The sequence below is a fragment of the Larus michahellis genome, chromosome 2 (assembly GCF_964199755.1).
Source record: "Larus michahellis chromosome 2, bLarMic1.1, whole genome shotgun sequence".
Classification (NCBI taxonomy): Eukaryota; Metazoa; Chordata; class Aves; order Charadriiformes; family Laridae; genus Larus; species Larus michahellis.
The window spans coordinates 132,566,092-132,591,889 of NC_133897.1; the positions used below are offsets into that span (position 1 = coordinate 132,566,092).

Consider the following 25,798-nt stretch of genomic DNA (forward strand, 5'->3'; position numbering starts at 1 on the left):
TATTGAATGACTGAAAATATTCCATTAACTCCTGGCATATTTCTTATGTGTTGATCAGCTCTGAAAATTATAATTGCAGTTCTCCTAGCACTTCACTGTTTTTAAAACCAAGAATGGATATAAGGAAGTCATCTAAACTGAGAATTAGCCATATAGAGTTAATGATTGAAAGCACAGTAAAAAACCCAAGCAATTAATGTAGTTATGGTATACCAAATAGAAAGAAATAAAAACGTCATGGAAATAAGCTTGTAATTCTGCAATCTTTAGTGTGATTTTTAGAAAGAACAACTCTCCACTCAGCTGATACTACATATTTTGCAATATCATCTCTTGCATTCATTGGAAGAAGTTGGCTTGATAACAGATATGAATTAGAAAACAACTTTCAAGTGTGTGTTCTTCCTATACATGGGTACTTCTCCACTTTATTTTCTCCACCAGGAGATGCTTTCCTTTGGTTTTTGAATTGAAGTTCTAACCTGGAAATGTTTTTGATCAGACCTCATACAAATCTGGGAAATGCTTTGCTTTCAATACAGCTGAATTTTCAAACATGATAGCATTAAATGTATGATTACTTGATCTCTCCATGTGATATGACTGAAGCGTGTAGATGTGTTAAAAATTCTGAGACCAGCTGTTCATATTTAATACGCTACAGGATAGTCAAAAGAGCTAGATGACATGATGGAAGCAAGCATAGGAAAGCCTCAGGCAGGCATCAGCAGAAAGGACAAGAGCAAATAAAGAAGTTCTTGTTCAGATGGTTTAGAAAAACTGTTTTGCATTCTATTGTGAAATTTTACTTTGAGATTTTCCTCTCTTTAAATTCCATCTGTTTTCATAGAATGATGGAGAAAGAGAGAAGAGTCATGTCCATGTTGCCCTGTAATTGCAGCATGATGTTATGCATGCGGGTCATGGTGAGATTTGCATAATAGTGTGTCCATATGTAAATATTATGTTGATGGTTTAATTTTAGAAAGCAAGTAGAAGTATACTTAAGCTTGTTGTCACTTTACTGGCACATCTGCTATTTCCATTTCTATAGTTTTTTGAAAACTCATTTTGATAATACTGCAGCTGAGGAAAGTTAAGAGTATATTGTTTCCAAGCAATTTCACTAATGGAACAAAGTATGGTACATTTTATGGTACAGCAGTGTGCAGAGAACAATATGTAAACTTCTCAAATTAAACCTTACTTTCACTTACTGTAATAAAAGACATTTATAAAAAGAATGTTTCTAAATTTTTTATTTTTTTCATCTGTTTTGTTTTCAGGCATTGCTATTTCTGATGAACTTGATAAGGTAAGATTTACTGTATGCCTAATGAACAGTACAAAAAGACAGGTGGTTGTGATAATTTTAGGCAATGAGACCTGCATCTCCCTGTACTGGCATACACACTTCAGTTCTGTTGGATTCAGAGGAAGTTTGGGTATGGAAAGCTATATGCGTAAGTACAGTACATTAAGAGCTTGATCCAGGATGGGCTATCAACTATGGAAAAAAAAATCTCACTGAGTTTAGGAGACTCTTAATGAGGCCATGGAAATGTTTTTGATCTTGATACCATCTTTGCTCAATATAGTCTGTTGGGTTACTTTATATACTTTTGGAAACATTTCGCTTTAAATACCTTTTGTTCATGAAGTCATGAATTCTACATGATTTGTGAGAATATTTAGGAATAGTTTTTGCTCCCTAGATTTGATCAAGAACGCACAGGGCATAAAGATCAGTCTTTACTTCCTTGCTGAATGCAACAAACACTGATCTCTTCTGTTTTGGCTTCTTTTGATGTATTATGCAGTTAATATAAATTTTAGTTTTAGCTATAATGAACTCTATGCTGAAAGAGCAATCAAGCTAATTTTTCAAAGTTCCAAAGGAAACAAAACACCTTTCTCTTCCCTAATTTCACCAGTGAACAGCAGTACACTTCTAGTGCCAAGAATCTTGGGTTGTGTTCTTGGTGTCAAAAATCATTACTATCAGGGAAATAGGATCAAAAGGTATATAAGACACAGGAATAATGGCTAATATAGGAGACAGTTTTTTAAATATCTTTCCTTTCTCCTGGTAGAATGAGGGCACGAACCTTTCTTACTCAAGTGCGTATAAAATATCTCCTCTGCGTTCTCCAGGAAAGGCCAGTTAGACAAGACTTGATCACTGATAGATCCCATGCAGTCATGTGCATGTGGGGCTGCCATTTCAAAATGATGGCCTTTACTTATCGTTTTGCCCTTGATCTTGCTTTCTCTTGTTGTTCATATTAAGAGTATAACAGTGTCTAAGTCTTCCTTCCTACTATTTCCTTAACTGTGCTCAGAGGTGATGAGAAATACAATTAGAAGGCCCTTCCGTTAGAACCCTTACCTTTAAGAATACTTATGAAGAACTCCACTTGGTTTTGTTTGTTGAAAAAAAACTATGAAATACTGTTTGCGTGTGGAAGAAGACGTTTTGGGCTAAGGCTAGAGGCTGTTATCATATATTTTTTACATTTTTTAGGAGATACTTCTATGTTGTTTTTTTTTAAATGGTGATAGATTATTGTTCAAAAACATTCATGTTTTTAAATGTAATTATTCAGTGTGAAAATTGAGATGAGGAACATCATTGGTGAATTTCCTCAGGGCCCGGTCTGAGAGAAGAGTTAATTTTCTTTTTATTAATGTATACTTTATTGTTTATGATTTGAAATTGGAAGATGATGTGTTTTTTTTTTAAGTAAAACTTGACGTTATGTTATATACATTCAATAGCATATATTACCTGACACCTTTGCAATACTGCATCTGCTTTAACATCTGTTTCTGATGAGGACAGCTAAATTGAATGTTCTCGAAATCGAAAGTTATTTTGAAAATAAATAAATAAATAAATAAAACATAATAAAACAATGAAGCTCTTAACATGCTTCCTTTGTGCAGCAGTGCTCAACAGGCTTTCAGGACAGATTTACAGAGGTACAATTTTTCATCTCTATGGGCTTTAGTGAACTTCACTTCTGTTTCTTGTTTTGCCCCTTAAGGATTTTTAATGGACATAAAGGCTAGTTCTGTGTTAAGAAAATAAGTGTAGCCAGGACCATTCTGTGGAATCCTGCTTCTTAGGAATGATCCCTTACATGACATAATTCCTGAAATGTTCCTGTGACTTGTTTCTAAGTGTATTGTTTGGCTTGGGCCATAAGCAACCAAAGACTACCTGATAATCATTTAACATTAGACAGAATTTGGTTCCATTTCACCTGAGCCACGGTTCCATGTTCCCAGGTGATGCTTATTTTTCAGGTATAAATATAGTTAAGTTCATTGTAATTCCTTTCACAGAAATATATGCTGATACTACAGCTTCCTTATCTAGGCTGTGGCAGCATTCAAGCCATCAGTGGTTTGGGTTAACTAACCCTTCAGGTACATGTCATGGATCTAGAACAGGATGATGAAACTTGGCGTTGGATTCTGTTATAATGTCATTACATAGAAGTCACGAGAAACATAAAACACAATAGCGAATTATTCTATATGCTCTTCCTTGCTTTAATTTCCTGACAATCGGTAACATTCTTGGGAGTAGGACAGAGCCCATAATCCTGCTGTTTTATCTGTGTTTTAGGTTAGGAACACAGAGAAAACAGAGAACGCATGTGTATAGAATCATAGAATCGAATCATTTAGGTTGGAAAAGACCCTTGGGATCATCAAGTCCAACCATGTTTGGTTGGACCATATGTTTCTTTATTTTTGTTTCTCATTATGTAAGTATTTTTTTAAAAAATTATTTCTTTCTGGCTGCAGTAACCTCTAACTGCCTTCGTCAGGGAGCATTGATCAGTATTGTTGGTTGATGTAACTCCTCCTCCAAGTAATGCAGTTAATTAGTTGCTTAGTTACTTGAGCATTTGGGTTTGGAAAACCAGTTTGCTCTGAATTACAATCACTTTTGTGGAAGGGTGTTTCATTTAAATGGATTCTTGTCAAATATCTGCTATTATTAGCTTTGTGCCAGTATTTAGGGCTTCAGGCCAAGACAGAGGTAGAGAAAATACAGGCAGACAAGGTCAGTCAAAATGGAAGCTTTCAGTTTGGCAGTCTAATAAAATTTCAGGGTTCACTGATATAATTGCAAAAAAAATTTCCTAAAATTACTGCAATTAAAACAGATTTATCGTATAGATTCCCTCCTTTTTCATCTCATTTACTTCAGACTTGCAGAGTTTGGTGTTTAGTCTCGCTTGATGATTCAGACCGCGTCTCTAGGCCATGGAAGCTATGTAAAAGCAGCAACTGGCACTGCTTGTGTAAGGAAAGAAAATGAGAAGGGATGCGTTGTGACTCACAGAATTTAAGGCTAAAGTGCGGAGTTAATATAATACAAATTTCTAAATTGACTCACCTCCCTACCATGGCACAGAAACTGTGTGCGGTTGAAAGTGTGCGGTTTGTAAAGCTTCTCAATAATGTGAAGAATTTTATGTTCACAAAGAAGTTGAGCTAGGATGTTAGCATTTCAGTGAAATTCACAGAATTCTACTTTGGTTAAAAAAAAATTATAGAGGAAAAAACCACTGAATTCACTGTGAGTTTCAGGGTTTTTCCGAAGTCTGTTAGGACGCTTCTCTGGGAAGTGAAAGTTCAAATTTACACAGAAATATAGACCAGCCATACTTCTGAACCTCTGGTGTCCTACCTGAATGCTCTGACCATGGGGCTACTGATGATGTGCCTCTTCTAGAATTTGCTGCTGCTGGAAGACCCTATTTGTGTTTATGTAGCCAGGATGCTATAACGCAGAAAGAGGTTAAAATGAGTTTATATGATTGTACCCATTTCAGCAATATTTCTGAACCAGACCATGCAAAATAAGGAGTTACACCCTTTACCTCTTGCCACGGTTGAAGACTGACTAAAATAATGTCGTTCTAAAACAGTTTGAAAGAAGGCAGGGGAAGGTTATTAATTTTCTGGCTTTTGATTCTCTCAACACTTAGTAAATGTTTTCCAAGCTGCTGGGGTTTTTTTGTTGTTGTTTGTTTGGTTTTTTTAACTGCAAATACTAAGACTAAAAGAATATTTTCTTTTTAAATAGGTGAGATTTTCATATAATCCCAATATTCCATGGATTGGTGCTTTACTTAAGCTTTGTGTAGTGGAGCTCTCACAGATAGCGAGACTTGTCATAACATTGTTAAATTTGCCCGAAATTCTCAACAATGTCTTTCAGTCACTTTAAACATCAATAATGGGAGACAGCTAAGTGTCAGAGATACAAAATCAGACTTGAATGAAGATGATCTAATAATTCATAACAGATTTTGACCCTCAAGGTTAATATTAAAACACTTTTTTCTATGATGTGTCTGGGGTATACTCTTCTTACATGTAGTATTGCTACAATGAACACAGGTTATAATTAATAAAATAGAGGAAACAACAACTCTAAGTCATAAAAATAAACACATTTCTCCTCACCCAAAAGTATTTCTCACTACAGAGGTTCCCTCAAAATTCGTACCAGAAATTAGAAATGCTGAGCTTTTTAAACTATGCTTAAATAAATGGATACACAGATGTTGTTGTGCTCCCTGGTAGGGGTTCCATACTGCAACCACATCTCAGCCCAATGCAAAGGTGAGATTCAGCTGTCCTCCAGTCTTTCCCTTCTCCTGGTCTCCACGTAAAGGAAGCTCAAGTGTGTCAAGTTGGTAGCCACTGATGTGTATAAAAAGTGGATGACACTTGGACTACACCATAAAATAATCCTCTAAGTTCATTTAGTGCAGATTTCAATACCTACCTGTCCTGAAAATATTTCTGTGTACACTAATGTCACTGTCAATCTCTTCTGTTATTTATGAGAGAATACAAATTGGAAATCAGTTAAGATTCTAAGGTTTATATATTAAAAAAACAACCTATAAAAACTTTTTTAAGAACAGAATACTTCATCTGAATTTATTGAAGCTTTTGAAATAAGGTGCCAAATAAACGTCCTGGTGTTCTCAATAGAGCTCTCTCTGATTCTCCATTTACTGTTTTCACTGTGGCTGCTTAGATAGTTGAAAGGAGGAAAATAAATTAGGTCACTGAAACTATGGTGTACTAGTCTAACACGATTCAAAAAGGAAAGCAAGGTGATAAAATGAGGCAAAGCATGACTATGTAATGTAAATTACATTTCTATTAAGTAGAGTATGAAAGTGCTACTTTGATCCATAAAACGTCTAGAAAAGAAATCAGCATAACAAGGATAGACACAGCATTCAGGGTTTACTTATTCATATGCTGGTGGTGCAGTGTACAGTGTCAGGAAGAACGTGGTATGGAAAAAAGGGCAAATTTTTAGGTGCTTTTCATTTTCACTTAAAGGACTGAAAGCTTTTAGCAAGATTGATGCTGCAAGTTGTTGCAAGTTTAACTAGCTCCAGCAACCTGTTTTTATTAATTATTAGACATTATCCTAGGGAGAAAAGAAAGGGAGAAAATGGCTAGAGTAGCTGGAATAAACCTTAGAATGGGTCAAATTGTTCTTAACTTCAACTACTGTAGGCATCTTGTGTAATGAAGGCATTGTGAGCAGTGGAATAATCTTTTTTCCTGGCTCATAGGCATTTGATGGTAGTCACAGTGGTGACATAATACGACTGTCATGTGAGTAGAGGCCACTGTCATCTATCTGACTATGACACAGCACCAGACAGATGTACAAAATGTATATTCGTAAGTACATAAGACACCAGTGGTTAGGTATTCTAAAACCTCTGAAGCCGCAGTGTTTTCCTTAGATTTCTCTCTTCTGTATTGGCTGCATTCCATTTTCAGTGGTCCTACTGTGTCATGTCAACCGTGCAGAAAACAGACATTGTGTAAAAAGTGAGTTAGTCAAACGATGGAGAACTCTGGACAGTTGTATGGAGAGCGGACTGTGGTAATGCACTCCCAGGCACGTTGCAGAAAGCAGAACAAAAGAACAAGGGGGAATGAGTCTAATCAAGGGCCTGGCTCATATTTGGCTCTGTCAAAATGGAAGCTCTTGGAGTTCTGCTGAACAAAATTACAGTGTCTAGCTGGAGCTGGGTAAATATATTCATATGAAAGCAGTTTGCAGGCTTTTTGTGTTTGTTTCATTTCAGTAGAGGCGTCTACTTCAAACTGTGCTTTTACCATATCTGTGTCAATTAGGAAGAGACTTTAAAAATGGTTTGTTTTTAGAAAGATGAGAAAATATGGTTGCTAGGCTAAGTAATCACTGTGCTGTACTTTTTCCAGATGCTTTTTGTTTGGAAAGCATTGTTTTATGGCAGGAATATTTATTGAGACACTGAACTAGGTAACAGCCGAGGATTTGTTTTCTTAAAATTTTCTCTCGTTAAAGGATAGGATAGAATATCTCTCTCCTAATTAGGAACACTGTATGTGAAATGTCTTTGCTAGCCTAGAAAAGAGTTTAACTAAAGCAAAATTAATATTCCTAACCTATAATTTCATGTTCATTTTTTTGCATACATGCTTGTTTTTTAGTTTCACTATACTGTTGGTACATGATCCTTTATCTACAACCGTTGTAACATTAAGAAGAGATACTTACCACTTCAGAACAGCTTTTTCATACAATTTTTAAGCACAATTTGTTTCCTTAATCTAAATTCGTAATATAATGATGCAAATCATCGCTATTGTTTTGAATACTCCAGTTGGGTTTTGCTTGCCTCTTGCAGTCCTCTCCAGTTATCTTCTTCCAGTAAGTGGTTAAAAATATGAGTACTAGTTTCAGAAATGCATTTTATTAAAATGTTAATACCATTTTCAGGACTGAAAGATACATTATGTAAATCCCAGCAGGGTTATTTTTAAAATGCCAAATGCAGATGTATTTATTAGTTTTGCATTAATTCATAATGCAAATAAGAGTGATGCTATTAATCTACAACAGTATTTTGGTTGGGGTGTTCATTATGCAAGTGACCTCATCTGTTGCTTAGCAGAACTGACAGCGCTGGTTTTAAGAATTGTGCGTTTATTAAAAAAATTATAATTTTTCAATATGATACCCCAGATTTCTACAGTTGCTATTGAAAAGTAAGCAATAGGAGAGATTTGTGGCATCGGGGTGGGCAAATCTCTCTTGGAATTTTGTTAATGGGAATCTTTTCATTAGTCCATGATTGTTTCTGGGTATTTTGTCGCCCTCTGAAACTATAATATACTGTACTGGTTTTGTACTTTTTTAATGAATAACTTTATTTTCTATTTCTTCTTTTTTTTTTCCTATTTACATGTGCGGTTGAGAACAAGCAATGCAGTGTTTCTGTTTTGTTTGTTTTTTTTAAAATTTCTTTTCAGGACACAACGGGTTTTAACACTCCCCTTCTCAGACCTCGTGTGATTGGAGAATGGATTGGTCGTGAAGAGAATGATGCTGACCCACTGGCTGCTGAGATGCTGCAGCCACCAATACCAAGAAATAAAAATGAGCAGTGGGACAGTGAGGATAGCAGCAGTCCTGGAGGAAGGTGGGATTTTGGTTCTGCCTAGAAATTTTATAATTTGTTAAGTGGCTATGTCGTTGTAACGCCCCATTTCTGAAAGCAGAATGCAGGGTTTTTAAATTCGCATGCCACAGTTTGGCGACATGCAGAATCAATGGAAGATATTAATACGTGACTGGTTTCTTCTCATGCTTTTATATATGTTTAACTTTATATTCATTTGCAGTCTCATGATTTTATTCCTATGTATGAAGTTAAGTGTATGTTGACAAGGCTAGGGCCCATTGTGTGATGTATAGATGCATTCAGACACTTCAAACCCTTCTGTCTTTCAGCAGTTGATAGTGACTCTTTGTTAATCTTCTTGACGCTTCAGTGATAAATTTGATTTTCACATTTAAAGGAAAGACAGACAAGGGAAACAGTATCTATATTAATTTTAACAGGACTTCCTAAATTAATCTTCAGTTATTATACTTAGCAACTTGGTGTTAATAACAGTTCTTTCTCAAAGAGAAAATTGTATTCTCTGCAGTAAATTACTTCTGATGATTTATTGTGCTTGACTGAGGGTGGGGGAGTATGTCTGTCTGTTAATGTGCTTCAGCTACATGGAAGAGATTATCGTTTTTCCAAGGAGTCCATTTACCATGACTTAAAGATACCTGTTTATCACAGAAAGTGAAGTATTCACAGCCTTTCTTTAAAAGGGATTCATGCTGTGGGGTTTTTTTTAAATGTAAATTTAATTTTTTTTTTAAATGTAAAGCTTGTGCACTGCCTTAAACACCTGTGGTTCTCCCTCAGCTCTGTAGCCTTTCTCCTTGGTTATAACTAGTACTCCGACTGCAGCAGACATCTTTTTCTCCCTCTTTTAAGAAGGTAGAAACTCCCTGCTTTACCTTTGAAAAGGTCTAAAGTATTATTGCAGAATCATAGAGTGTCTCAACTTGGAAGGGACCCTTAGGATCATCAAGTCCAACTCCCTATTCCTCGCAGGACTACCTAAAACTATACCATATGACTAAGAGGTCTCCTTGAACTCTGACAGTCTTGGTGTGTGACCACTTCTGTTGGGAGCCTATTCCAGTGACTGACCACCCTCTCACTGAAGAACCTTTTCCTAATGTCCAATCTGAACTTCCTCTGATGCAGCTTCATCCTATTTTCTCGTGTTCTGTTGCTGGTCACCAGAGAGAGGACATCAGCACCTCCCCCTCCTCTGCTTCCCTTGAGGAAGTTGTAGACTGCCATGAGGTCACTCCTCAGCCTTCACTTCTCCAAGCTGAACAAGCTAAGTGACCTCAGCCGCTCCTCCTAGGTCACGCCCTCGAGACCTTTCACCATCTTGGTCGCCCTCCTCTGGACACACTCCAATAGTTTGATGTTCTTCTTATATTGAGGTGCCCAAAACTGCACACAATACTTGTGGTGGGCCTACACCAGTGCAGTGTAGAGTGGGACAGTCACCTCCCTTGACTGGCTAGCTATGCTGTGCTTGATGCACCCCAGGATGTGGTTGGCCGTTTTGGCTGCCAGGGCATGCTGTTAACTCATATTCAACTTGGCATCAACCCAAACCCCCAGATCTCTTCCCACAGGACCGCTCTCCATCCTCTCGTCCCCCAGTTTGAATCATGAATATTCCTTCACTATGTCCTCCATATGCTTTCTACATTGGGATTCACCTCCCTGTCACTGGGAAACTAGTCTGTCACTTGCTGTACTCTTACAGGCTGTATTCATTAACTTTTCTTACACGTTGGGAATGTTTTTTATCCATGAGTACTTCTTTCTTCTTTTAATTAGATTATTGTGGGGGTAGCTGCAAGTACTACCATTTCAAAGAAGCAGCAGCATGTAGTAATGTAGCCAGACATCGGACTGGAACCAACAGAACTCAAACACTGGGTCTTTCCAGTGCAGTTCCTGGGAAAGCAATGGAGTCAGCAACTGGCACCATAGCTTGATTGTGGGGGCCTGGGTTTTTTTTTACTTATTCAGCAGTACAATAAAGACACTGAATAAAGATCTGTTCCATGTTGCAGAGCAAATTGAGACTATTGTATCCCTTCTCTCAATAGGAAGGAGCAGAAATAAGCATCTCTGATCTCTAGACGGGAGCAAAGAGGTTTTAGTTCTGAGTAACAAAGATGATTCAAAGCAGCATATTTTTCTCTTTGTAGAGTGTGGTACAAGCTGTGAGAAACCTCACAGCTAATGCTATAATTAAAAAATGTGATTAATGGCTTTGAGAATAGTATTTGAGAAGTCTTGTTGAGTATCATGACAAAATCACATTCCCTGATGTATCAAATAAGGAGAATATGGGGTACTTGATGCCAGGAAAGACTGATGGGATACTGACATCTCCAGTTTTACGGGGCGTAAATGATGAAGACCTGTTGGAAAATATGTATCGTTAAGTGGGAACACTGATTTTCAGTGTAAATGAATAAGTACTAAATTACATGCAGCATATGGATTTACATTTGGATGACTGATTTTATGTCTGGGATAATTCTTTGCTTCATTAGCATTTCATCAGCTTTTGTAAGGCATTTGTAAAAAGCATGTTTGCAGTCTTGCAGAATAATCATAAAATCACAGAACTTCAAGATAGTGGTGGTGCTAAAATTGATGCCACCTATACATGGAAGTTTAAAAGACCTGTATTGATCAAGGTTAATCTGAATGTTTAATAATAATTAACTAATAACAGGCAGTTTCTTCAAGGTCTGATTCAGTGTTACTGGGAATTAAAGTACTAATAGCAGAGGCTGGAACTGACTATACACCAAATGCATGAGGCAAGTAATAGGTAACAGTAACTTAGTTTTAATGTAGCATATACCTAGTACATCCAGAAGCGGTGAGAGTAGTATGGATTTTATGAAATTAAATTAAACTCTGAAAAGAGTGAATTTGTTATCAGTTGTAAAGAATTTTTTGCTACCTCATTTGTATTTCATTCATCTACTTCATAGTTAATGTAGCCTAAAATAATTCAGTGACGTTTTCACCTGGCAACTGCAAGAGGGAGCAATTTGAAATTCATACTGAATGTTTCCAATTATATCTTGTTAAATTTGATTTAGCAACACTTTTAATAAAAAGTGATAGTTTATCGATCACTAATTATCAGGATTTATGTGATAAGCCAGCAAACTCTCAAAACGAATCCTAATCATCAGTTACAGCATAACAGGAAACTGAAAAGTATAATTGTCCCATTATTTCCAGGTAATATGTTTTCTTTTACCTATCACTAAACATAAGGAAACGCTACATAAATGAAATAGTGTATAAATATCCAGAGGATTAGGCATTGACAGATCACTGGTAATTGCTATAATTGTCATGCGACTCCCTCTTTCCGTGTTGTTTTCACAGACCATAGTGTACGAGTCTTTATCTGTTTGCTGGAAGGGGAAGCCCTCGGTCCGTACGCATTCATAGCATTCTATTGAGGACTGAATAAGCTACAGAGAACAGCATATTCCTATGGACCACTAGTCTGTTGATAACATGCCCATTTTCAATATTGGCCTTTTCAGCATAACGCAGATACATATACATGGTACATGGGTGTACATAATACATGGTATTTGGGAATCTATGAGTTGTCTGCTTTTTCTGTCTTTGCAACCATGAACTCACTTTTTGCTCGGTTCAGTAACGGACAGTGGGAAAGAACCACCGTTTCCTTCTTAAAAACATACGTTCCTGTGATGATGAGCAACAAAAGCACACATTGTGTATCTGAAAGCCAGGCCCAGTTACTTAAAAAAAGAAGGGGAATTAATTTCGAGTAACTGAAAAGGCAGGTTTCACTACTACTTTGGCTAGGAAAGAGAGCGGAGCCAGTCTGAGGGAGCTGAGTTAGTGATGTCTTGTCACCTTTTTGCCATTAATATTCTGGATTGCTACAGAGGAAAGACTGTTATTTGTCACTGGTTTTGTGTTGCTATGTGTTGGTGCTGTAAGGGTGCAAGGTAAGGTATTAATATGTGATAAGTGACCATATAAAAGTGCTGATGGCAATCCTGCTGGTACTGAGCTCATCTTTCAGAAATGTGAACACTGTGAAAATAGGATTAAGCTCATTTCCAAGTCATTGTTAGTAGTTTTCTACATGATGAATTTCCTAGAGAAATTCAGAGAAGCAAGTCTCTTGGGGAATTTCCTCAAGGGATAATGTGTGTACACAATGGGGAATTTGGGTGATTTTTAATATGTTTCTTAGAGCCTGAAATGAACTAGAGCTTGCAGAGGCCCCATTCATAACCTGATGCCTTAAATGCAAAGCCCGTTCTTCATCTCCAAGGTCCACTTTGTCTTATCAGTGTTCATCTTTGCAGTGGGAAATGAACTGTAATTGATTATACTAAATTTCATACATCTGCAACAGATCCGCCTTCCTGCAGCAGGATGTAAAAGTCTGAGGTGTTGCTGATACCCTCATGCAGGGCACAATATTTCTGTCCTGTTGTCTTTATCTTGATATTGTAAGGAATCAGAAATTGCTAACAGTTGCAAGTCCTGCCTTAGACCCGTCTGCTAACTTCTGTGCAGTTCCAATTCTATGTTATTTAGGTTAGGGACACAAGTCAACAAACCATGAGAACTGTTAAAACTATATAGTCCTTAATCCTGTGGTCATGATAATGCAACCACTCAAGGGAGCAGTTCTTTGTTCTCTGCTTTGTTGCTGTGTGATCATTGCCTTAGCAATAATGATTAGTAATTGACATCCTGTTGTTCTGTATATGTGGCTTATTTAGGCCTGATTAATGCCCATAAAGGCAATGGGAAATTTTCCATTATCATTTGATCAAAACTTTAGATAGGAATTGAAAGCACAAACTGACTTATAACATCCAATGATCAGGGAATGAGTGGTAACCAACTGATTTACGTGTGATCTGATGGCATTAACCTTCAGAATCTGGAGGACATCATGGGGTACAGTAATTTGCCAAATGTGTGACATAAAGTTGTGCTTTCCTCCCTCACAGCTTAAAAATGGAGCCGAAGACCAAAGGACTAAAACAACAACAGCAGCAACATAAGAAACTGCTGGCTGCCATGCTTTCTCAGGACTCATTTGATTCTGCTCAAAGCACAGCTCCATCTGTAACCGAAGAAGATATTGACAATGAAGATGATGCAATGGAACTGCTGGGTAACTGCAAAAAATTATGTGCATTTTCTGATAATTTTTTTATTATAGATTAATCTAAAAAGTGTAATATCTGATTAAACATAAATTAGTTTGAATCTGCTCCCTATGTTTGAAACTAAAGTATCCAGCAGCTGTGTGAAGGTTCACAGCATTTAACTTGCAACTTTCAGGAGTGAATGTAATGAAGACCGTATATGTGTGTGAATAAACTGCTAGCTGCATCAAAATCCCATGAAATATCAAACATTTCAGGTGCTTAAAGTTTTGATTTGATTTCCTACATAAAACACTTGCAGGTTTTACTTGGAGAATATATTTACATACAAGGAGTAGAATTGGCTTCACTGGCTTTCATCTAGTTCTTTTTATTAGCTGTATCACAGTTCTAACTTCAGTAGGTTTTGTTTGAGACTTACTAGCTATGAATAGCTTATGCAATGTGAATTTGTAACCTCTGCAGAGGATTTGATTGTAATTTTCCAGTAGACTGTATAGTATGTTAAATTGCACTCTAGAAGGCTCTGTGCTCACAGCTTTCTCCCTTTCCTAGAATTACTAGTTGTGACAGGAGGGAAATTGCTGAAGAAAGTTAATTAGTAGTCTTTTCTGCCATTTTTAAAAGCCTCAATGTAAGATGTTTAAAAAGTAGTCATGTATTTCAATTTTTTTTTCCACAGTTTTTGCTATATAGAACTTTATGTGGGATCAAAGCACAGGAAATACACGCTCTCAGGATAGCTCAGCATTCTTACATTTATGAATTCTATCACAAATTATTTGTTTCAGGTTGGACCTTAATCTAGAAATCAGAAAAACACATGGTGCTCTACTCTTTTTCTGTTATATTTCTCTTGTTTTCTTACTACAGTCTTCATAGGATCACAGAGTAGTTAGGTTGGAGGGGGCTGCTGGAGACATCTAGTCCAACCCCTTGCTCAAAACAATCAGCTAGAGCAGGTTGCTCGGAACAATGTTCAGTTGGGTTTTGACTCTCCAATAATGGGGACTCTATGACATTTGTGGGCAACCTGTTCCAATCCTTGACCATGCTCATGGCAAAAGAATTTTTTTTATATGCTCAAATAATTGTGAATTAATACATATTTTATTTTTTTTTGGTAGTTTTAAGTTTGATGCATGCATTTGTTTTTACAGGAAATAAGAGTTAATGAGCTGGGTCACTCAGGTGTCACAGTGGGTCAGTTCTTTGTGTTTGAAGGAAGTCACACTATTTGTGACTGTAGGCTTGCAGTCTTCATGGAATCAGTCGGTCTTTTCAGAACTAATCCATGGATTACAGTGAAGGCCATAATTAGTCTGTAGCTGCATTATCTCTTTATTTGCTCCTGCAATTTACAGATCTTTCCAACTTTTCAGTGTGACATAAAAAACAAGCCGAATGGGTGTCTTGTACTGACATAAACCACAGGACTCCTGAAGTAGTATTCTGTGGCATCTGGAAGGTACAATATGTGAGTGTCTGTGTGATGTTGTTGGCCTCATTATATATCACATACAGAATAGAATCTTTTGTTGAGGAAAAGTTATCAAATAGATGTTTAGGTCTTTTCTTCTACACATTTGAATCCCTCAAAATATCCAGAACCAGAAAGGCAGTATAAAGGAAATTTTATTTTCTAGTGTCTTGACGTTTGGGCAATATATTATCTGTGTACAAGCAAGTGTTTTTTTTGTTGTGTGTTTTTTTTAATAAGAACTCAATTGTAAGAATCCATTCTGGGTTTTTTTTGCCATGTGAAACCTGGAAAGTTTTTCTGTCATGCATTTTCTTGAAACTGGCAAAGTTTATACAAAATAAACTCAAGAATAGGAAAGGTCATAAACAGGGCCCCTGGTTTGGATAGAGTGTCGTACAAGTGATTCTGAGATTCTGAAGCAAAATCATGGCGTATTTGATGAACAGACATGATTATAGTGATTATAAAATAGACAGGTTATTGTAACCTACCACTGATAGAAAGTTCAATATGCATATCTTGGTGTTGAAAGTGCTGTGCTTCTGAAAGACTGGCTTTTATTTTAATTGTCATTTTGCAATTTGCTGACAGTATATGGTTTATATGTGATATAAGGTTAGGTTACATCCTGCAGAACTGCTCAAAACTTGAGGATATGACAAAGTGTTACACAGGAAGGGTGTTTTATTTTCTTTTGAGGGTAATGTAAAGAACTTAAGTTTCTATCGGCAAACATAGGTATTTTTCATTGCTATATTTTCCAGATCAGTAACTGTATGATACTGGGATTGAATTTTTTTATTATGTACTGCATTAATCCATTAACCACTTTGATGCTTTTTACACTGCTTATATGCAGTAAAACTAATTTCAAATCATAGCTTTCTGCCATCACTGAATTGCAGGGCACTGTTGCATACAGCTACTTGACTTGTTCCCTTTAGAGTTCAGTATTTATTGCTTATTCAGCCCTTTCTTAAAAAATTACAAAACGTCACGCTCCTAAGTCTGGATTCTGGAAAAAAACTTTCTACTATTTGTAGCAGATGATTTTACTGCATACCCTAATTATAATGCAGGTTTTTGTGAAACACAAGCTTCCATCTTTATGTGTGTTCAAGAGAATCTTTTTCATAGTTTGATTGATTTATTTAGGTATTAAAAGCATGAAACTGACTGTTGGTATATTTTCTTTTAAAAAAACCCTCCTAGTACTCACATCAGAATTGTCAATAAAGCTAGAATGAAACATTACAAATAGAAGAAACAAATAAGCTGTTATACTTCTGAACAATCCATATCAAAAGAAATATATGTGCAAAACTGAAAAAGAATATTATGGGGCTACATTCTGATTTCAGTTATCACAACATAAGATGCACTGAAGGGCTGTTATCACACTCATAACTTTCTAAGTGTGTTCAGTTACGCAGGTGGCTGAAATAGATCATTGGCAGATAACATCGTAGTGGAAAGGATTTTCCTGACTTTAAGAAGTTGAGAACTGTAACTGTAATATCACGTGTATTTGTAAATGTAAAAAGGGTAATGCCATTGAGGTCTGTGACTGAAAATTATATCCAACGTTTGTTTTGTATACATCATAATGCCAAGTATTGTGTTTTGTAAATCTAATTGGGAGCTGAAGTAGTTCTTCATAAAACTCTGCAGTCCTTTTGGAATTCCATGAGATTTGAGCTTAAGCTGTCTTTCGCATTTGGCTGAAGTCCACTGAGACTTTGAAATCATGTTATTTCTTCAGTATCTCACTGATGTCCATTGGAGAGGACTTGAACTGTATTTTCCCTGAAATTGCCGGGAATATTGATTGAACAGTCACCAAAGCATGACTCATTGCTATGCATAAACATAGACATGGTAAAAGCATAAATTTTTTTGTAGCACACTTGGACTTAAATATACATTCTTGAGCTTTTTAGAAGTAAGGAACACGAAAAAGAAATTCTGTTTTGTTTTACACAATATTGATACTTAGTCATAATGCTCAATCACCTCTTGTTGTTGTCCAATCTTTATGCATGCTCACAATATTAAAAGTGTTACCATATGCTAATACATATTGTGCAATAGTTAACTATGAAGCACCACTTCAAAGATAAGTGTACCCAGAAAGCTCACACAGGTGTGGCTGAAGTGAAATGTGGTTATAATTGAAGCCCATTTCCTGCTGGCACATTGACGCATATGCCAGTCCGTATGATTCCGAAAAGCCTCCATGATTTCAATGCAAATAATCATATATCTGAGCGAAATTTAAGTGTTTGCAACATCAGGACTTGTAAAAACATCTCTTCTTCAGAGCTGGTTTCACAGTAATAGTGTTTCTTTTGCTCAATGCAGAGTTCTTAAGTGAAAGTTCAGGGGTTGTCTGCCTCATGTTTATTACCTATAATTCTTGCTATGCACTAACAAACCAGAATCTTTAAAGATAGCAATGCACTTTAAGTAGTAATGTATTTTTTTAACTATTGTTATCAGGAGATACCAGATGTCTTCTTGTTGCTTTACTATCTCTTCTTCTAATCTTTAGAATTTCTTTTTTCCTCAAAAGCTTTCCAAATGCTAATTACTTAGTCACTGTAACACCCCTGAAAGATTGGCTGGTGATATATTTACCTTTTATAAGAAGAGGAGAAACAGAATTTAGTGGAGATTGCCTTTGCCTGTAGGATGAGATAATAACTCACCGTCTGGTAGTCTACCCCTTATGTTGTCTATACTGCTGTTCTAATAAGTCTCTAAGTGTGTCCAGTCTGCAGTGCTTTTAGTACATTTCCTCTGGTTCAACAGACATTCCTGATTTCCCTGTTTCCTATAGGTCTTTGGCAACATCCAGGAAAACAGTCTCTAGACCTGATAAATTATTCTAATATTAGCAGCAGGTTGTTCCTCTTTGTTGTCTCTCCTAGCTGGACAAAAACATCTCCTCCATTATGTGACTAGAATATATCATTTGCCAGAAGAGAGGCCACAATGCCCTAGGAAAGATGGTATGTGAGTTGTACTATGTCTTCAGAACAGTTTTCTGGCCTGCAGCCTGTTTTGTTGGAGTTTAAGTAGAATGATTCTGTGGGAGAAAGCTGTGTGAATTGCTCATCATGTCCCCTTTTGCTGACTCTTCTTTTTTGGTAGCTATTGGGAAATCAGCAACATTACCAATGAGCAGCTGCTGCGCAGCGCATGCAGAGACGCTGACACCAGTGGGAGGCAGTAGGCCTCTTCTGCCTGCAGAGACTGGCTGCACTATGCATTGCAAAGTTTTCAGTGGGAGGTGTAATGCACTGGTGCAAATGTGTGTTACAGATCTCCATTAGAAGGACACTCAGACTCCATAAGGTGTGGATTTAAATACCTTTTTGAGGTGGAAAAATAGGATAGCATAGATAATCTCACATCCCTTCAAATACTGGGAACCCTAAGTTACGCGACATTGGTCGGGCCTCTAGTCACAGCACCGTATGCTGCACAGATCCTGCCATGCTAAAGTTCACCAGCATTACAGTTCTTAGGGCTCTTAGAAGTAAATGATTTAGTTTACTAAAGAATTTCATTCAGCATTTCTACTGTCAAGCAAAAAGATGTTCGCATGACAACATGGTGGTTCACTTTTAAGATAAGACCACGCAGGTGGTGTAATTGCCAAATGCCAAGTGAGAGCTGCCTGCAGTCTTCTCCCTTATGATTACCAGGCCAACTTTAGCCTGCAGCCAAGTGGTGTGTGCAGCCTGCAGAGCACAGCACAGACCTGCGCCTGCTCAGGTCAATTTCTGAGTGGATCATTAACTCCTCATTGTACAATGGTCCCCAGGTTTGGATCACCAGCAAGGAGGAAAGTCAGTGTAGCACAGTATTTTCATGCCACTGGAAGAAAATAAGTTTTATGTCTAGTCAGAGATAGTGATCACTGCTTTAGCCCATCACAGGAGAGTGATAACGGCAGTGGTATTTGTCTCATGTTCTTATCACTGCATGCTGATTCTTTACCCTCAATGCAATAATAAACATTGCCGTTCTCAGATTCCAAAAAGATATTTAGCAAGGTATGATCCAGGATTATTTTTATCTTTAAAAAAAAGCAAAGTTGTTCATCTTATAGTATGTCTTCAAAAGTCAAGTGAAATGTCTTTGTGTGGATCACTTTTCTATCTGCATCACTACTGCCCTGCTAGTGGTATTTCTGAAAAAAGTTCACATGTAGACAAATACTTAGATGCAGCTTTTTTGGAAATTGCAATAGATCTACATGCTTTCATTTCTAATGTCTTACAGAGTGAATCATCATGGCTTTTATGAAACTATTTGTATGAAGTTTTCCGTTTCCTTCAAATTTCAACAGCTGAAAAGAGGAGGCATGCTCTGTATCTGAAAGAGAAAGAAGAAAACACTGGTTTAGTGCCTTTTTTTAGTTGCATTACCTCCCAAAATGTGTAAAGCATTTATATACTTTTGTGCCCCTTGATGGTTACTACTGGAGCAAAAGAAGGATTGTATTATATGGACCAGGCTTAGCATATGAACAGCCATGATATTGCTGCCCTGTGAATGATATGGCTTGTATGAATGGAATATCTTAAGCTTTACTTTTGTGAGATGTAATCGACTTTCTAAGTGATAGGTATTTGACATTCAGTGGCTTTTTCTTTAGAGTCTGATGTGAAAGATATAGTTCATCCCAATTTGAATAGAATTGTTTGATTATAGGAAAAATACCAATAAATGCAATTTTATGTCATCACAATTTCTAAAAGTTCTGATCTTCAGTCTTCTGTTTATCTTCCTTTTATCTTCAATCTTTTTCTATGTGTATGGTAGGCAATTTCTGATAATCTTGATTACTGGGTACTTTGAAACTCCTAAAAGATTTAGAATTTGGACAGACAATGAACAGTTGAAGACAAAAGTTCCAAAAGATGTTTTTTCCCTCTTTGTGGGTTGATCCCAGCAAGCAGCTAAGGACCACAGAGCTCTTCACTCGTTCACTGTCCCACGGTGGTAGGGGGAAGAGGATAGGAAGAGCAAAAGCAAGAAAACTCATGGATTCAAGATAATGATAGTTTGATAACTGAAAGAAAGAAAGAAAGAAGGAAGGAAGGAAAGAAAGAAAACCCCAAAACCTAAAATAAGTGATGCCAGAGCAATCACTCATCACCTCCTACAAGCAGACTGATGCATAGCCAGTCCCCAAGCAACACCTACTTTGGGAAAAAACACCCCCCAGTTTTGGCTGGAAAGCTGCCTGGCAGAAAAGGACCTGAGGGTTCTAATTGACAAGTGGCTGAATATGAGCCAGCAGTGTGCCCAGGTGGCCAAGAGGGCCAATGGCATCCTGGCTTGTATTAGAAATAGTGCGACCAGCAGAAGTAGGGAGGTGATTGTCCCCCTGTACTCAACACTGGTGAGTCCACACCTCGAGTATTGTGTCCAGTTTTGGGCACCTCAATACGAGAGAGATATCGAGGTGCTGGAGCAAGTGCAGAGGAGGGCAACGAAGCTGGTGAAGGGCCTGGAGAATAAATCTTATGAGGAGCAATTAAAGGCGCTGGGACTGTTTAGTTTGAGGAAGAGGAGGCTGAGGGGAGACCTCATCACTCTCTACGACTACTTGAAAGGCCATTGTAGAGAGGTTGGTGCTGGTCTCTTCGCACAGGTAATTAGCGATAGAACAAGAGGGAATGGTTTTAAGCTGCAACAGGGTAGGTTTAGACTGGACATTAGGAAAAAATCTTCACAGAAAGAGTGGTCAAACACTGGAATAGGCTGCCCAGGGAGGTGGTGGAGTCACCATCCCTGAATGCGTTTGAGTCGTTTAGATGTGGTGTTGGGGGATATGGTATAGAGGAGAACTTTGTAGAGTGGGGTTGATGGTTGGACTCAATGATCCCAAGGGCCTTTTCCAACCTAAATGATTCTATGATTCTACGATTTATTGCTGACCATGACATTATATGGCCTGGAATATCCCTTTGGTCAATTCAGGTCAGCTGTCCCAGCTGTATCCCCTCCCAGCCTCTTGCCCACCCACTGTGGGGCAGAGTGAGAACCAGAGAAAGCCTTAACTCTATGCGAGTGCTGTTCAGCAATAGCTAAAAGGTTGGTGTGTTATCAACACTGTTTTAGTTGCAAATCTAAAACACAGCACAATATGAAGTGCTACAAAGAAAATTAACTCCATCCCAGCTAGGCCCAGGACATCCCTTAAAGATATTTTTTCCATCACTGTTGTCTTTTTGAAGACTGAGAGGTTGTATTGACATGATGGAAGGTTTCTTGTACTCTCTGACATCTCTAGTTCTCACTTCTTTTAGATAAAGGCTCCTCTTCTCCTCCTGAGATGAGTTGACTAGTGTACAGGTGTATCTCTTGCAACTGTTCCCCAATTTTATACTGCTTTTCACTTGCAGATGGTTCTGTTCTCCCCATGGGTGTTTTAGACCATAGTTGCAGACTCCAGAATGTCTTTCACACTTGCCCTCTCTCTCTTGTGTTTGCTTCTTACTTAGTCTTTGTTGTGCACAAAGGCCTTAGCATAGCACTGAGAAGTGACCATAGTTGTCACAGAGGGTACAGTTTGTAAGTGACGGTATCTGGCTGGGATTCTTATGCAATTGTGTAGAGAATACTGCAGTCTAGTGGAAAGGGTAGGGGAAGAAGAGCAGCGAAGAAACTACTAAGGTTGTGAACAGGAATTTCTCTTTTAAAATGGGCAATTATGGATAACTTGTATTTTTATCTTCAGGCTACAGTGATTAGCTTGCTCTAGTAAGTCTCATTAAATCTTTATCTTTTTTGCTTTTAGTGCAATATATGAATTGTTATGCTGTGCTTCAAACAATAAAGTAAATGCTGATCACTTTTATGGAAACATAGTATACAAATAATGCCAGAATAGGTAAATCACTTGGAGTACTTATTTATACAAAACAGCTAAGGTGAGATATAACGTGAAAAGTATTTTTTTATATTTTATGGCATTTCACTGAAATTTTAATTACAATGTTATTGCAGATACTGTCAACATTATTTTTTACCAGATTTCTTTAGTGCAGAACTATTGTCTAGAGAGAAGCCATAAACTTGAAATCTACTACTAATTTTAAAGCAATGTTTTCATGTATTATACTTGTCGCTGAACAGCTGTGTATAAGTTTAACAAATACCATATTCAGTATTTTTTTTCTTTCTGCCAATATATAAAGTCACTGAAGCAAGACAGACGCGCAGGCCTCTTTAATGTCATTCATGGAGTTTATTGATTTCAGTTCATCTTGTGGTCCATGCTAAAAGACAGCAACAGCAGTGAGAATGTTTTAGTTGATCTGATTTTAAGCAACACTCTAACTGGTTATTCAAAGAACAGGGATTTGGTGTTTAAAGTCTTAAGATAATGGAATCCTGCTCTTGAATTCTACTGTCAGTAATACTACAGGTTTTTGATGTTTATGTAGCATTTTTAGACCGACAATAACTTCTAGTAAACTTAGTAAGTTCTATAGTTTGGTTAAGAGGCTGTTTGTAAGGTTACAATAAATTATGAATTGGATTAGTCACTTGCTGCAACACTTGTATAGTTATTTCTGGTTTGATAAGCATAAAATGGGTTGAAACTGGAGTTGATTGTGCTTCATATTGCTAAAGGGTAAACGGAGAGAGAAAATCAATTATAGTTAGAGATACTAGATTCTTGTGAGTTGAAATGAGTTACATGAGCTAATAAAAAGCTTCAAAAGAATGAATCATTTTCAAGAAATAGATGTGTACTGAATATCATGATGTGCAGGAGCCTAAAATGTCATTTGTTTGCGGTTTACACAAGGAACCAAAGCTTAAGCTTTTAAGCCTATGCCCAAAGAACAGAGCAGGGACATTGTGACTGTCCATATCGGAGACATAAGTATCTGTATTAACATAGCCTTTTTACGGTCTCTATGCCTGAGATTTCTTCTAAAGGACATGAAGGGGACACAGCAACATGGTATATATCACTCATTATGATGTGATACTGATCCCAGTGTGATGGGATCAGACTGTTACTCTTCTAGACTTGTAAATGCTTGCAGTACTGATGTTTAATGTCTGTGGAGACAACAGAGGTCCCTTTAGAGAAGCTGTAGGAAGACGCTTCTTCCCACCCCAACACCATTTATAAGACAAGAAAGTGACTCTCTCAGCCAACTCTGTTCCCCAATCTTATTTCTCTGCCCACCTCCAGATGTGCCAAGCACATCAAGTGTTGGGCAAATAATAAAGAGCTGTGGTTGAGTCAGGTGGCGTATTTTAGATACCATTTTAAGCTACGAAGTTTAAGGAAGTATCTTTTCATGAGTTCAGCATAGTTGTTTTGTGGAATGCGTGGCCACAGAAGATTGTGGAGACTACAAGTGTAAATATACAAAAGTAGATAAATTCATGGAAGATAGATCAATACCACTTTACTAAGTATGTTAGTTCTGGTACATTCTCTATCTCTAGCTAGGGTGAACAAGGTACAACTGGTTACTGATTTTTCCTTTATAGTAGTCGTGGGGCTTCAGTTGAAACTGTAGTCTGTAGACAAGTTCAAAACAAATAAAAGGGACATATATTTTCATGTACTGCACAGTTAACGTATGGATTTATTTGCTAATGGTGTTGTGGCTGCCAAAAATTTACATATGCTGAAAATGAGCTGGAAGGGTTAATGGAAGAAAAATACATCAAGGGCTGCAAGATATGGATACTACCTCTGCTTCAGAAAGTCCCTGGGCATGAATCGACTGGGGCTGAGGGGTTATGCTAGTAAAGTATCATTATATACTTGCTCTGTTCTTGTACTCATCCCTAGGAATGGGTTATCCCTAGGATGCTAGATAAATGGATGCCCAAACTACTTTGTACTTCTTAAGAACACTTAGGTTAGTCTAGATATACTGCTGAGAAATCCTTCAGTGACAATATATAAGGAAATCCAGCAATGGATGTAATTTCTTTCGTGCCTGGATCTGTTTTAGTGAGGCCACTGAGTCTCCAGTATTAGTAATCTGCACTAACCTCTGTATATTCTTTAGTTTACACTGAAGATCAAAATATGAATGTTGGAATTCAGAAGCTGGCTGGAGAGATCTGGCCTACTTGATTGACTAGTCTGTGGGCTAAACTGCTGCCAGTTCCTGAGCAATCTTATCCTCTTTTTGGAGCGTGCAGGGAAAGGAAGCATGAAAGAAATAGTTACAACTGCCAAGCTCGTACTTAGGTAAGAAATGACAGTTTTTCTTCACTTGGAGATTCACAAGGCAACAGTGGAACTGCGTGAACTCTGGTGAGGCTTCATTACTACTCAGTTGTACACAAGTCTGAAATCACTGTCTTTGTGGTAGGAGAATAGGATTGATGAAAGTTATCAGGACAATTTAGGGAGGTGGCAGCAGAGTGAGAGGTAGTATGATTACATGATTTCAGGTATCATAACCCCTTACAGCTAGAGTTTGACCTGCTTCAGTGAATTCCTCGGCCTCGGGGCTCTTTTCAGCTGCTGAGGAGAGATTGTTCATCAGAGTAGTAGATAGGGAGAGGGCTTATTTAAAGAGGCATTTGTGAATTTAATTCATATTGGGAAGCAAGGATGTGAAGGCAAAAATTATATACAAACACAGCAGAGCTTGAAGTTATTTTTCATAGAAGCATAGAATCATAGAATAGTTTGGGTTGGAAGGGGCCTCCAAAGATCATCTAGTCCAATTCCCCTGCAATGAGCAGGGACATCTTCAACTAGATCAGGTTTCTCAGAGCCCCGTCCAACCTGACCTTCAATATTTCCAGGGATGGGGCATCTACCACCTCTCTGGGCAACCTGTGCCAGTGTCTTACCACCCTCATTGTAAAAAACTTCTTCAGTCTGGTCTAAAGCTACCCTCTTTCAGTTTAGAACCATGACTCCTTGTCCTATCACAACAGGCCCTGCTAAAAAGTGAAGCCTTTCCAATTGCTGAAACTGTAATTTAATGCTGCTTACAGAAAATAGGTGTTTTTATTTACATTTTGTAATGTATATAGATGTTTTAGGTTTTGGTACAGTTAGTGGAAGTGTATGAAATTTCTGAAGTAGGATGTTTGTTGAATCCGATGCACCCAAAACTAAGGAAGTAGTATTGTAAATACAGAATATTTTGAAGATCTTACCTTCTTATGTAAATATTATTATTAAAAACTTGTTAGGTATTGTTCGCCAGTAGTTTATACTAGATTTGCTTCATTTTTCTGTTTTATTTAGTTTTGATAGTTGAGTTTGGCACTATAAATGTGTTTGAGACATAGGTTATTTGTGTTTTATTCCTAACTATATATTAAAGTAAGTTTTAATTACTGCTTTTTTGATGTTGTTCAGTAGTATTAGTGGTTTCTTTTACGAGTTAGATTTGAACTTCTATGTAGTCTCTTTTCCCCCCAAGACTGATGATGAATGCCATGTAAAATAATCACCAGAACACATTCCTCATAAAAAAAAATTATATTCTGTTACATTCATAATCTTATAAACTTAATTTTGCGTGACTTAGTGAAATTGTATTGGCTCTTGTCAAGACATGAGCTTACTTCCTTCTCATGTGGAACACTAGGGCTCTTTCAGCAGA

At 37.4% G+C, this 25,798-nt stretch overlaps 1 protein-coding gene across 10 annotated transcripts in view; it reads left to right on the top strand.

Moving 5' to 3' along the window:
- C2H8orf34 (chromosome 2 C8orf34 homolog) overlaps window positions 1–25,798 on the top strand; it is a 272,204-nt gene that overhangs the window by 59,972 nt on the left and 186,434 nt on the right. For all 10 annotated transcript variants that reach the window (XM_074577228.1, XM_074577229.1, XM_074577230.1 and 7 more), the window contains 3 exons: window positions 1,287–1,315; window positions 8,362–8,531; window positions 13,526–13,692. In XM_074577228.1, the coding sequence (XP_074433329.1) occupies window positions 1,287–1,315; window positions 8,362–8,531; window positions 13,526–13,692 (366 nt within the window). The remainder of the gene's footprint in view (window positions 1–1,286; window positions 1,316–8,361; window positions 8,532–13,525; window positions 13,693–25,798) is intronic.